This window comes from Sebastes umbrosus, chromosome 10 (genome assembly GCF_015220745.1).
Source record: "Sebastes umbrosus isolate fSebUmb1 chromosome 10, fSebUmb1.pri, whole genome shotgun sequence".
Classification (NCBI taxonomy): domain Eukaryota; kingdom Metazoa; phylum Chordata; class Actinopteri; order Perciformes; family Sebastidae; genus Sebastes; species Sebastes umbrosus.
The window spans coordinates 14,966,126-14,979,815 of NC_051278.1; the positions used below are offsets into that span (position 1 = coordinate 14,966,126).

Sequence of the window (13,690 nt, forward strand, 5' to 3'; positions counted from 1 at the left end):
TGCCATTTTGAACGCAACCATAGTTGGGGTGAACAAAATAATACAAACAATCTAAAGTGGACATCCAAAACCGTAGTAGGCTGGTGCTGGACCAGTAAAAGACATAATGAAAAATGTAGAAGAAGGTCTGCACACAGACGGCATCTTAAAAGGTATTTTACTTTTTAAGATGCCGTCTGTGAGCAGATTTATTAAGTCTGAAGAAGAGCATCTGCTCGAAACGTCACTAACTAAGATGTGCCAATAAATTGCACTTAAAGGGAGCAAAAACTGAATGACAATGAATGAATTTGGATGCAGGGAAAACCTGCTATACAATGAGGGCAACCAAATGCTGCTGCCTTCCAGGAGTCCTCTTCTGCTCTCTGTTTCGGGACCAGCAGCATCAGCTGGAGGCACAGGGCTTGATAATACAAGTTAACAAGACACACCGAGTTTATGTAATACGTTGGTGATTTGTTGGATGTATGTATGTCAAACACAGTTCAGTTTTCATGTCATGCACAATCACAGCTCAAACTGTAATAATTATCAGGTTATTACAGAAGCTCCAGGCAGATTTAATCCTCATGCAAATATTCAGTTGCTGTTGAATCATTCCACTGAGGCGTAAAGGCAAGTCAGTGCTCAGATCAGGAGGAACAGGTCTGATGATCTAGGAACAGGAACATTTTATTGTCCTGTTTAAACTGATTGTTGTGTAAGATCATATTCATTTCACTATTGTACTCTAATTATAGCTTCAAAGTACACTGGGTTGTTCATTTCAAACCACAAACAATTTAAAACATGTTTGAATGCTGTAAACTAAACTCTCCTCTACTGACTGTGTAGTACAGGCATGTCTGGTTATTATGCAATCAGCATTTGTGGACTTTGATGACTTTATTGTGAAGTTATTTGTGAGTTTAGTCAGTTTTTCCTGACACACCTACCTTAACGTGCAAATACAAACTGAACTATATAATTTGAGGTTGGGGCAGATGTTTCTTTGTGTGTCTGTAAACAGGATGGACAACCAGAGGAGGTTTTCAGCAAGGTACGCAATTCTGTTCACTCCAAACGCAGCTTTTGGGAAATTCAGCTTTTTAAAATCGCATAGCACATAGATTCCAAAGTGGACAGGATATTCATAACATCACCTCCAGCAATGTTTGTACCCATGCTGTGAAAAAGGCAGCACTTGCATTTCAGCAGGCTGACACACCTCCCTGTTTTGCATTGGGAGGAGTCAGAGAGGCTATTTACATCCATATAACTTCATACAGACGCATAAGGTTAGTTCTAAGAGGAAAGGATTACTGCAACACTGCGAGATGCACTGCTATGGGGACTTGGTCAGCTATCTGAGCTGTGGGATGATCCTGTCAGGACTCGGGCAGTTGGTCCATCACAGGAAGACACAGACCTCCTATGGGCGCCACATGATGGTACTGTCTCCTCCTGCTAAGACGGTCCCAGTCAGACTAGCCTGGTTCCTCCAGGAGATGCCGGCTTTCCTGATCCCCCTGCTTTTAATGCTCACCGTGCACAAACCCTCCAGTACGGGGAAGTACCTGCTGCTTGGGACCTTTTGCATGCACTACTTTCAAAGGTAAAAGCAAAGAGAGTTTTGGTCATTTAATGTGTATGTGAAAGGAAGTGTGAAAATGTACTTGATCAGGAGTTGTGTGTAGGATACACAATCCAATTCATTCAGAATACAAGCAACTAGACAAGATCATTTTTCACATTTGACTTACAAATTCAGTTCAGTTTAATTCCTGTTACTTGTCACAGTGGTTTGATGTGGTTTCTATTTTTTCTCATAATATATTTAGTTTTGTATTGTCTTATACCCAACAATATATTATTACACCTTACATTTCGTAATTGACTTATATTGTTATATTTGTCTCATATTTACTAGCCTGTTTGTGTAAAGTATGAACATCAACGGTATTCTTACAGTTATCATTTTTATTTAATATATGAATTAATATTTTATATTTATTTTCTCTACTTTATTATTATTATTTTATTATTACCATTTTTTGTCCTCTCTTGTTTTTGAATACTTTGTTTTTCAATTTACAGTTACTATCTGTCATTATATGTAGATATGATTTTATTTGTTATGGTTTAGGTTTTTGTAGTCATTTTTCTTAAGGATAAAATAAAAATCATGATTAAAAAGAAGGTATTCTTACAGTGTGCCGAAGGAAAACAACCAATCGGACCCAAGGAATCTCTAAGTAAGTAAGTAACTGTCACTTCACTGCTCGCGAAACGGTCAAACTAGACAGCGCTGATCAAATATGAATCAATATTGTGTTACTGTAATGCCTATTTCTCACCTCAAATGTTTTCAGAAACATCTTGTAGTGTACTGCTTAGCTGTAAAATGAGAACATTTGCTCCGGCTTGTGGGCGGCGCTTGATTTTGGCTCGACAAACCTTCCCATTTTACAGCTAAACAGTACACTTCAAGATGTTTCTGAAAACATTTGAGGTGAGAAATAGGCATTAAAGGAACAGAATATTGATTGATATTTGATCAGCGCTGTCTAGTTTGACCGTTTGATTGAAGTTTGCGAGTTTCGCAAGTGGTGATTGACAGCTGCCCAGAGACGGCGAGGCTCCAGCTCGGCTCTGATTGGTTGTTTTTGTTCTGGCACGGTCTTGCAAATGCCATTAGGAGTACAGGAGGACACAGAGGAACAGGATATGTTGCACAAATTATCTGTCTCATGCACTACTGTGAGGATATAGTAACAGTTTTATAAAAAATAACTTTTTATCATATTTGCTCAAAGTTACCGACTGCAGCTTTAATGTACAGTAATAATGATTGTGACCTATCATTTTGTACTTGACAGAAAACAAAAATGTATTATTTTTTATGTTATGTTGCCATTGTACCTATAGCTACTAGATAGGTAGATTGTGTATTTAGCCACTGTAAGTGAAGAGCCAAGAAAAAACACATTTTCAGACAGAGACACTGAAAAAGGAGCTTTGCAAAGGAGATTTCCTGCTGCTATAATCTGAAGGCTGTGAGGAATGCACTGGTAATGGGGCTTAATGGTGCCTTATTTTCCTGCACTTAAATGCTAAATCGTTTGTACGAAATCTCTCTGCCTTTCTGTAAAACATGTTCATTGCATGTACCAGCATGGATAAAATGCACTATTATCCCCCTCCTCTTTACTCCTGCTGTATCTACTATTTCTTCACCAATCATAGGACATTTGTCTATTCACTACTGACCAGAGGAAGGCCTTTCCCACGGAGTGCGATGGTGCTAGCAGGTTTATTCTGCTCTCTGAATGGTTTCCTGCAGGGACACTACCTGTTGCACTGTGCCCAGTTTGATGATGAATGGTCAGCTGACTATCGCTTTAAAACTGGTAGGAGCAATTCATTCTTTGCTTTATAAAATGTTTCATTTTTTAAATATGAAAGTCCTAATGAATTGTATTATTTTATGTACTTCCTACATTATAAATAGGGCTGCCAATCGATTAAAATATTTAATTGCGATTAATCACATGTTTTTCCATAGTTAATTGCGATTAATCACAAATGAATGCGATTATTTTAACATTATATTTAACATTTATTGTTTATCTGCTCAAAATGTATCTTAAAAGGGAGATTTGTCAAGTATCTGATACTCTTATCAACATGGGAGTGGGCAAATATGTTTGCTTTATGCAAATGTATGTATATATTTATCGTTGTAAATCAATTAATAACACAAACTACTGACAAATATTGTCCAGAAACCCTCACAGGTACTGCATTTAGCATAAAAAAATATGCTCAAATCATAACATGGCAAATTCAAGCCCGACAGGCAACAACAGCTGTCAGTGTGTCAGTGTGCTGACTTGACTATGACTTGCCCCAAACTGCATGTGATTATCATAAAGTGTGCATGTCTGTAAAGGGGAGACTCGTGGGTACCCATAGAAACCATTTTCATTCACATATGTTGAGATCAAAGGTCAATGGACCCCTTTAAAAATGGCCATGCCAGTTTTTCCTCGCCAAAATTTAGCTTTAGCGTTATTTAACCTCCTTCTTGACAAGCTATGACATAGCTGCTACCAATGGATTCCTTAGGTTTTCTAGTTTCATATGATACCAGTATCTTCACTCTAGCTTTAAAACTGAGTCTGCTACAACTTAAAAACCATAAGTTGAAATGATTAAAAGTCAATAACATATACTATACAAGTATAATTGTCTTCTAGGTTTACTGCTGTTTTACATTGGAATGGCCATCAATGTACATAGTGACTTTATTCTACACAACTTGAGGAAACCAGGGGAAGTAGTTTACAAGATTCCTAAAGGTAAGAAAACAGAGATCAAGCTTGGATAAGCTCTCATCCACTATGTGCAGGTAGTGACCTGTGTTCTTCTTAACTCTCCTACAGGAGGACTGTTTGAATATGTGTCTGGTGCCAACTACTTAGGAGAGATAGTGGAGTGGTTTGGCTATGCTGTAGCCACCTGGTCCCTTCCAGCGCTCTCATTCGCCTTGTTTAGCCTGTGTTTTATTGGACCAAGAGCCTATCACCATCACAGGTACAACACTAATGAATAGTCCTGACACACACATGTCAAACTACCTACATTACCATATGCTATTTCTGAGTGACAGTTGTTATCTTCTGCTCCTTTGTTACAGGTTTTACAAGGAGAAATTCAAAAACTATCCCAAGTTACGAAAGGCTTTGATTCCATTTATCTTCTGAGAGAAAAAGCACCTGGCTGTCATCTTTTAAGGGCAGATAATAACTGAACCAGCAGCAGCAGCAGACAAGCACATGACTCAGCACTCCTATTGTTGTATTTTTAAACAGAAATTACATTTTACCGCACAATAATCTGCTTTCATTTTGCTTGCAGTCATTGTCCAAAACCATTATGCATGCACAGATTAATTGTTCATTTCTTTCAATGTAAACTGCGACGGAAGACACTTGCAAAAAGACATTGATGCAATCGCAGTTTATTTTTACGCTGATACACAATGTACAAACTGCAAAAGAACAAATAACTCATCTCATTACACTGAAGGTAACTTGGCTCACATTACTATTTGTCTAACTGACAACCTGTCAAAACAATGTGAACAGGAAGGCATTAATGAAACAATTGATAGCTGAGGTTAGTCTTTGAATGTTCATAGCTGTCAGGTTGTGAGTTTTATCTTACCGATCAGCAGGTTTAGACTGGTAATATTTTGGATATATCCCAATGTAATGAAAAAAGGGTTGATTGTTTTATAATGAAGGTTTGATGAATGGAGTGATGCAGGAATGAGTCCCAAAATCTGTAAATAAATTAGCATTTTTGCCCTTCCGGTTCAAGTCAAGTCAAATTTATTTCTATAGCACATGTAAAACAGCATGAGCTGACCAAAGTGCTTTACAGACACACAGGCAGAATAAAAACAGGTCAACAGAGCAGACAACAAAATCACACATATCCACAGATAGAGACCAAGATAAAATCCATGAGTAAAACACCTGCTATGAGCATTATAAAAGGCCAATTAGTAATCACAATTTAAGTGCATTCAAAAGCCAAAGAAAAGAGGTGGGCCTTGAGCTGTGCTTTGAAAGACTCCGCAGAGGGAGCAGATCTGAAGTGGTGTGGCAGTTTGTTCCAAAGACTGGGGCCTGCAACTGAGAAGGCTTGGTTCCCTTGTCTGGAAGTCAATGGGTTTTTGGTTAGATGCCTGAAATAAGGTCTGTGGTTAACACAAGATTAAGAGATGTTAACGGTTTGTTCTACGACATAAAATACGTCAGTAAATAAATACCCCACTTGTGAATTTTGAAGCTTTTACATGTCTCAAAAAAGGTGGTTGCTAACAAGTGGCTAAATGAGACTACTAAACGTCATCACGCCGAACACTAGCCTTTGCCTAGAGGTGGTGACGTGAAGTCATGCGACCGTGGTGTAGTTAGATTATAGACTAGCTTTAGGTTTTTACTCCTGGCGATTGAATTTAAGCTTAAAAAATCATAAAAGTGGCGTTCATTCGTAAAGATTATCTTGCTGAACAAAACTTGTAATTATCATAAACGTTTGTTTGCCACAGAGCTTATTTTCTGCAATAATCCAAAACCCAATGGAAAAATCCAATTGGCTATTTGTTGAGGGAACCCAGGGCGATGGTAACTTCCGCGTTGGCCTACAAAAATACGTCATCCCTGCAGCACTCTATTGTTCCCAAGAGCTTAATCCTTTTCATTCACTAAATTTGTATACTCTCTCAAACATAATTTAAATGTCAGTTTCAAGGTTTAAGTGTTATTGGCTGGAAGTGGTGGTGAGATGGCTGGTGAATACAAAATGTTGGACTGCATGGAGAAAAAATAGTTTTCGGACAAAACATCAAACGTAGAGGACACACATATATGTGTGCTGAGAGCAAGGCTGGTAAATTACAGTTAGTAGCCTACAAGTTCACAAAAGGGTAACAGATCACCAGACAACAACAAGACAGAGGCAAGACATCCCCACTGACTGGCAGCAGGATTCAATCAGATTTTCACTCAAGGCAATGCTGACATCTAGTGTTTAAAAAGAATATTACTTTTTGAAAAATAAAAACAGTATTCATTCCTCATTTCGATCATCACAAACCAGAGTTCCGAGAGTTCTGCTAGTTCATATCTTGAATTAGATATCGCACATCCAGTGCAAGATTAGCAGTTTCCACAGCAACTTGCAAGGCATTGAGTTTAGCCGTGAAGGAGTCGAGCACACGTGGCTGCACAGGAGTGACTCCAGACAGAGGTGCAGGTGAAAACTTTGGGTGTTTAGTGTTTAGATAAGTCCACTTCTGATTTGGACTACTTTCCACCAGTCCACAGCCACAGAAGCCCAAGTTATCCTCCATGTGTTCTTCTTTCATGACATCTGCAGGTTGAGTCCAGTGGTGAGCATGAGTCAGATCCATTAAAGAGTTCCCACCATCGTGCTGCAGCGCTGCAGCCACCGACTCCAGAGAGTGACAGAATCCCTCCACGCCACGAAGGTGCTCCGTCTGTGAGCACCCTAGCGCCGATACAGTCTCTGTGACTTCATTCATGCTCTAAGATGAAAATATAGCATAATGAAGACATGTTGTAATCATGGCCGTAGCAGCTATGAGGTCAAAGCCCACTGTTTCTTTGCATCAGAATGACGTGAAACCGCTTGAAACTGACAGCTATCTGTGGGGGTGAAGATGTGCCGGGTGAGGTGACTGGAGAAGAGCCGGTGTGGCAGTCACCGCGGTGTCTCCAGTGCACTCTGCACATCTAATAGCACAGTGGAGTTCACTGCATCGATTTCACACACAAAAAACTATATGAAAACTGAAATTGTACTTGGTGATATATGCACAGGGTTAGAAGATATTATTGAAAGCTATTGATACTCTGTTTTGCAATTCTTTAATACTATTTGGTGTTATCTTTGACTTCTACAACCAACGGGGATCATTTCATCAGTTGCGGAGCACTCTGAGCAACGCACAGCCACTTCCCTTCCCACACGGGGCTGTGTGTCGGTCTGATTAATATTAATAATATAAACTTTTTTTCCTCAAAATATTACAACTTTATTCTCCACTTCTCAGATAACACAGATCTGTGGGACATGTTTTGGTTGTGCAGAAAGTTTTGAACATGAGCAGAAATCTTGCTGAAACACATTTGAGCTTTTAAAATCCAGGGGTTTATAAATGAATTAAAATTAATTGATGTATCATTGACATGAATAGGTGCCACATGCACATTTAAAGATGTTACTTCCCCAAACAAAAGGCACAAGAGAGGAGGGAAGAGTAAATCATGACAACATGTGTGATGATTCAGCAGAGATAATGTTAGATGAGAAAAGTTGATCTAAAGGAGAATAAATATTTGAAAGCAATACAGAATGCCTGTGAGCCTTTCTGCATTATATTCCATTAGATTTTGAATTGTCACCTAATGCCTGAATTTTGTGTTTTCCATTAAATAAATAAAAGACATTTAAACCATAAATTGGTCCATAAATATTCACCAGAATGCAAGAAATTAAATGTTTGACGCTCAAAAAATTCTAAACCCTGGCTACAGCACCAGTTGTAATGAGACTGTTGTGAAGACATGAAATCAATCAAATTGGGCTGGTTTAAGACTAAACATTGGATCTCACCTTGTGTCTGATGTAAGCAGCTAAGTGGGTGTCTGTACATCCTCCTCCAAGTAAGGCAGCTGGGTCCCTCAGGGTGAGCCTCAACACATGTTCAGTCTTCTGGCACACCACCTTTAACAGACACATAGACAGAAATGAACACATCAGGTCAGCTGTCACATTTGCCTGCAACACTAATGGACATTCAAAGCTGATGTCTGTGTGTCAAAGCAATTATTATGTGATTTTAAATAAAAATCTGAGATGCCAGTTGATAGATGCTTTTAACAAAAGTGCTGCAGAAGAATTTAATCTCTCCCCCTGGCTCCTTTAATGAAAAATTAACTTCACACCAATCAGATTTATGGAGCCATATATTATTAATCATATTTATGCTTTACGGAATAATATCTAGTGGAGATTGCATATCTTAGTGGGAGTGAGATCCATCTGATGTTAGGAGTGAATCTATTATGTAGCAGGCAAATGGTTTGCCATCCATCCATACGTCTCTCTCTCTCTCTCTAGAAACCAACAGTACATTCCCAACACTTATCTTACCTTCAGCTCGCTTAACATTGTCTCGTTCCTGTGGCAGAGGATCATCGTGCAGATCGCCGACTCCCCAGGAGGGTGTAAATGCAGCATTGTCTTGGATCCAAACTGCCTTATACTGAGATCTCTCACTGTCCCGTAGGCCTTGGCTGGGATTTTGGTGTGTAATGTGGCCACAGGTTGAGCACCTATTGTTTAAAGCGGACAGAAATTAAAGAATTAAAGAGGACCTCACACACAGTAACAGTACAAGATATACCTGCCTGGGCGGTACATTAAACATATGCATATTGACAATTTCGCACCTGAAAGAATGCCAACATTGTAAAGCACTTAGTAGCATTTAAGTTGCTTCAAAGTTAGATACAAAATATCTTCATATAAATTCTGCATTCTACTGAGTATCATACATATTGAGTGAAATATTCAAACCATTTGGCATCTTTGGAAACTTTGGGATGTCAAAACAAATTTAAAAGTCCTGTGGTTTCTAGGAGCTTGTCTATATAATATTAATTTGAAATAATGGATCCACCCAGGATTTACCTGTCAGCTGAGTGAGTGGCTCCATGAGAGTGATTCCCAGTCTCTCTATCACTACGACACTATGACTCCTCAGGTATTGTTGCAGGACTGGGTGGATGACCTTCTGACATACAAAGAGCTTCACCTCATCTTTAACCACCTGTTTGCCGAGCTCCAGGAGCTGATCCAGTATCTGCATGTCTGTGTCTACACCTGGGTGCACCTCAATAATCCCATCTCCCAGTTCAGAAAGGTCTCCGGCAAGAGATGCACTGAACAACACCACGCGCAGCAATGGATTTGAATGCACATTCTCTGACTTGTCAAGGCAAAAGACATCAGGCGTGTCCACCAGTAGACCCGGAAACACTGCAGAGTTCAGCACAGCGTGGCCTTCAACAGAGACGGTCACTATTTTGCCAAGACTGACTACACCTGGGCTGTTACAGGGAACAGTCAGCAAAAAAGCTTGCACGGCCAACTTGCTGATGTGAAGTGCCTCTGGCTCTGTGAGCACACATGCTGGTTTGCTGGAGATAACACTGCGAGCTAATGTGATCAAGTTGTGGCTGCTGCAGAAGTCAAGCTTCACTTTACAGCCACAGTCTTCTCCTTGTAGGTAACTAATGCACAGACCCAGCAAGTGCTTGTTCACCCTGATAGCCACAGCTCCTCTGAGACCAGACTGCTTTGCTTGCTCAATAAGACACAAGCAGAGAGTTGCAGCAAACAAACCACAGTCACTGAAACGAGAGACGTGGTTGAGGATGGAGGTTTTTATCAGATTGATGAAAGGCTGTGAGGAGGAAATGGCTGGAAGCAGCACTGAGGAGGTTGAAGTGGTTATAACATGCCCTCCAATGTTGTTATGGACTTGTTTTAGTCTGCCTGTTGGGCCAAAACAAGATCTCAGAAGCTGCCTCAGCAGATGAAGCTTGTTAGAGATGTCAGAGTTGTCCAGAGGTAGATCCACACAGACAGAGGGAGACTTCTGGACGAGTCGAGGCATTGATGAAGCTTTAATGTCTCACTTTAAGACCGTTATCGACGAAGTAACGTTACAGACCTCGCTCGGCATAACGTTAGTGAGTTTATGAACCACTATTGTGTCCTTTTAGACTGTCTGTTTAAGGAAATCTGATATACAACGCCGCTTTGCTGCTTCCATGCTTGCTAGCTAGCTAATCACCTTTGCTTGACAACGACTCGGATAGTGAAGCTTATTACATTGCCTGACTAAAATTAAACAAATCTTGAGAAACATTCCTTTTGTATAGTACACTAAAAACAAATCAAACAATGATGACTTCATATACACTATTTTATTATATAACAAATTATATTTAGGTACAATTCGACAACATTTAATGACGAGGTTTAATACAGGCTCTTTTAAATGCGCAAGTCGTTTCCATGGTAGCGCCGCACAGCATTGGGGTCCTATTCGATAAACGGTCGCATTCGCTAAACGTGACGTCATCTTCTCTTCATTCAAAACATTTGGCGGTATGAAATCTGTTGTTAACTTTCATATATAGCTACTTACAAACACGTTTATATCCACCAAACGTGTTTATTCCATAAACGTTACTCGTTATTCTACCTCTAAAATGCTTAAAGGTCCCATATCGCGCTCATTTTCAGGTTCATATTTGTATCTTGTGTTTCTACTAGAACATGTTTACATGCTGTAATGTAAAAAAAACAACTTTATGTTCCTCATAGTCTGTCTGAATATACCTGTATTTACCCTCTCCGTCTGAAACGCTCTGTTTTAGTGCATTTCAACGGAACTGCAACAGAATTGCGTCGCTAGGCAACAGCTTGGGTCCATGTTTACTTCCTGTCAGCTGATGTCGTGTCACATACACTGCAACAGGAATAAACTGGGACACATTTAGAATGCTTATGTTTAAAACCGTGTAATGGTCTAAATATTGTAACATCACAAATGTACAATAACCTGATTTTGAGGTGGAATTTCATTCATTCATTCATTCTCACTGTGCAACTTGTGCAATTTTGTTAATAGTCTGTTTATTATCAATACTGTATATACTGCTCCTACTTTTATACTTCCTTCTATTTAAATGGTTCATGTTTTGTTACTGTGTTAGCTGATGCATCTTGTTTTTTGCACTGTCCTCTTTGCTGCTGTACACTGCAGATTTCCCCACTGCGGGACTAATAAAGGAATATATTTAATCTTATCTTAAATAACGGCTTGTTTTAAATTCTGAATACGGGCTGTGTGTATTTCTCCGTATAATGAACGTTTTGATAGTTTAACAGTATTTATATAAAGCACTTAAACCTGCTTTATAATATAAAAGACATGAAAATCTCACTTTTTACAATATGGGACCTTTAAGCTTTAATCGAGCAAACGTTACATTTGAAGAGGAAACGTTAATGTAGTCTAGCTGGGTCTGCACCATAGTCTGCACTACCTGACCACATTAGAGTGAACGAAGTTCAAAGCTTAACGTTATCTAACCAGTGTTAGCTAATAACTGTTTCACCATCAAGACTCGTGTAGTTTAGCGTTAGGACCAACATTACAGTGTCTTGTGTTTAAGACAACCCTGATAAATGTCTGTAAGAAATTGAATGCTGTGTAACTAACTGATAACAAACCTACCAAGTTATCTCTGCAAGATATGAATAGCACGGTAAGGTCGCTAGACACACCATAAGTGTCTAAAATAAGACAGCTAGTGTTATTATTTAAGAAGGTGATTAACTCTGTCTGCCAGTGTTATATACTGTGTTGTTTTTATGCTACTATGTGTAATATGTGTGTGTAATCCATGACAATACACTTGTTTCAGGTGAAACTAGCTGACTGCTGCTGTGTTCACTGCAATGGCTCCTCGCAAATTTGTCATTAAGGTGAGTGAAAATTAAATATACAGCATACAGACCCATGTAATGCAGTTTTATATTAAAGTAATATACTGTATATTATAGTGTTATATTAAATAGTATTGTGTTATATATTATAATGTTTACTCTTTGTGTGCAACAGCTTTTAAAACTTTAGGCTTTACATTAGTTTTGTGATCCTACCATTTGAATAAAGCTGAGAATGAACATACACAGAGGAAATTGCATATTAAGGCTCAAACATATTTTCTAGCAAAAGAGCTGTTGTCTGTTTGTGTTTTGGACTAGTTCTCTATGACTTTCAATTTTAGATTTTCGCTTCCTCTGCAAACTTTATTCAATGTTGTAGCCATGGTACATTACAAATCTGGTACTAAGTTAGAGTTTATAACATATTTATTGCAATTTTGTGTGTCCAGTTTGGCATGAACACATTTAACAAAGGAAGATGGTCTAATCACAAAAAAAGGTGACCAAAAGTAAACGGTTATCATATAAACATGTTAATCATATTCTTTAGTATCTTGTGACCATACTGTATGTCATATGTGTGAAATTAATCTATTGTTTCTGAGCAAAGACGCATTTGGGTGCTTTTAACTGATCACAAAGCCTCATAATTACTTAAAACTAAATGTTTCCCCACATAAAATGCACACAAGACTAAAATTAATCTGCATTTCACTAAAGCGTAATAAAACGTAATAAACAACATTTTTGTATTACCCTCAAAAAAACGCTACAGACATGACTAGTTCCAGCAAGTGGCGTAAGAAATTTTGGTCTATGTTAAACCAGCTGTTATGCAGTAGGGAAAAATATGCAACACAGGAATATATGCTTGCTTCTCTAACATTTACTGTATTAATATTCTGTTGCAACACCCTCCATGTTGGTTTGATTCATTGTTTTGTCCTTCTAAGTAGCAAATTCTTTGGCCACTAGAGGGAAGTACAGATACATGTTTCAACTGTCTTGCCTCCACATTCTGATGTTGTTATTCATCCTTTTTAGAACACCTTATTCAGAGTTTCTGCTCACATTTTTGCAAATCTCTCCTGACTGCCTCCCTGAGAGTTGTTAATGGACACAGCCATACAGAACAGAGGAAACGCATTCTATTAAAAATCCAGGCTGTTCATCCTCAGTCTGATGCTCTGTCAGGAATAATGCACATCAGATGTTTTTGTTAAGTGCAGGAAAAGCCGCCGGTCTCCCTTTTGTTGATGTTTCATTTATTGAGAGTTTTGGATGAGGGCTGCAGACATTTGCACTGATCTCTCACATCCTCCATAATGCCATGTGTGCCTAGTTGACCAGATATTGCATTCACTCCCTTTATTTGTTTCATATGCATGCCTGCATACAGGCTACCCCACCACCACCACCACCACCCCCCTCAGCTGGTTGTGGGAGAGTAAAACCCTGGAGGTTCACGGAGGGTTCCTTCCCACTGGGCACATAATGATACTGTTGTGTTACTCTGCCTGAGAAAACGCACACAGCCTCTACCATGCTTAACCAACTAACCACAAACAAGTATGTTAGAAGGGAT

At 39.0% G+C, this 13,690-nt stretch overlaps 3 protein-coding genes across 5 annotated transcripts in view; 2 read left to right on the top strand and 1 right to left on the bottom strand.

Moving 5' to 3' along the window:
- Positions 1–281: 281 nt before the first annotated feature.
- Positions 282–5,265, top strand: srd5a2b (steroid-5-alpha-reductase, alpha polypeptide 2b). Its single transcript, XM_037783331.1, has 5 exons — positions 282–1,594; positions 3,226–3,389; positions 4,239–4,340; positions 4,425–4,575; positions 4,679–5,265. The coding sequence occupies exons 1-5, from the start codon at positions 1,317–1,319 to the stop codon at positions 4,743–4,745; spliced, it is 762 nt and encodes a 253-aa protein (XP_037639259.1). The 5' UTR covers positions 282–1,316; the 3' UTR covers positions 4,746–5,265.
- A 930-nt stretch (positions 5,266–6,195) lies between these two features.
- Positions 6,196–10,459, bottom strand: mkks (McKusick-Kaufman syndrome). Of its 2 annotated transcripts, none has more exons than XM_037783325.1 (4): positions 9,271–10,458; positions 8,731–8,912; positions 8,191–8,301; positions 6,196–7,099 (listed from the first exon to the last, which is right to left on the bottom strand). In XM_037783325.1, the coding sequence occupies exons 1-4, from the start codon at positions 10,256–10,258 to the stop codon at positions 6,668–6,670; spliced, it is 1,713 nt and encodes a 570-aa protein (XP_037639253.1). In that variant the 5' UTR covers positions 10,259–10,458; the 3' UTR covers positions 6,196–6,667. The 2 variants fall into 2 exon arrangements, with proteins under 2 accessions (XP_037639253.1, XP_037639254.1); XM_037783326.1 differs by lacking the exon at positions 6,196–7,099 and adding an exon at positions 7,127–7,307 and having other exon boundaries at positions 9,271–10,459.
- A 208-nt stretch (positions 10,460–10,667) lies between these two features.
- The window catches only part of LOC119496199 (SLX4 interacting protein), a 39,524-nt gene continuing 36,501 nt past the window's right edge, over positions 10,668–13,690 (top strand). The window contains exons 1-2 of one of the 2 annotated variants that reach the window (XM_037783327.1): positions 10,668–10,755; positions 12,081–12,141. In XM_037783327.1, the coding sequence (XP_037639255.1) occupies positions 12,115–12,141 (27 nt within the window). In that variant the 5' untranslated portion in view covers positions 10,668–10,755; positions 12,081–12,114. Of the gene's footprint in view, positions 10,756–10,779; positions 10,894–12,080; positions 12,142–13,690 lie in introns of those variants that run through there. The other variant, XM_037783328.1, reaches the window with a different exon arrangement.

Coding starts and splice junctions, on each gene's coding strand:
- srd5a2b (XM_037783331.1), top strand. CDS start 1,317: ATGCACTGCTATGGGGACTTGGTCAGCTATCTGAGCTGTGGGATGATC. Junction 3,390..4,238: donor TGACTATCGCTTTAAAACTG/GTAGGAGCAATT, acceptor ATTGTCTTCTAG/GTTTACTGCTGTTTTACATT. Junction 4,341..4,424: donor AGTTTACAAGATTCCTAAAG/GTAAGAAAACAG, acceptor ACTCTCCTACAG/GAGGACTGTTTGAATATGTG.
- mkks (XM_037783325.1), bottom strand. CDS start 10,258: ATGCCTCGACTCGTCCAGAAGTCTCCCTCTGTCTGTGTGGATCTACCT. Junction 8,913..9,270: donor GCCACTCACTCAGCTGACAG/GTAAATCCTGGG, acceptor TTTAAACAATAG/GTGCTCAACCTGTGGCCACA. Junction 7,100..8,190: donor CTGCTTACATCAGACACAAG/GTGAGATCCAAT, acceptor TTTTCATCTTAG/AGCATGAATGAAGTCACAGA.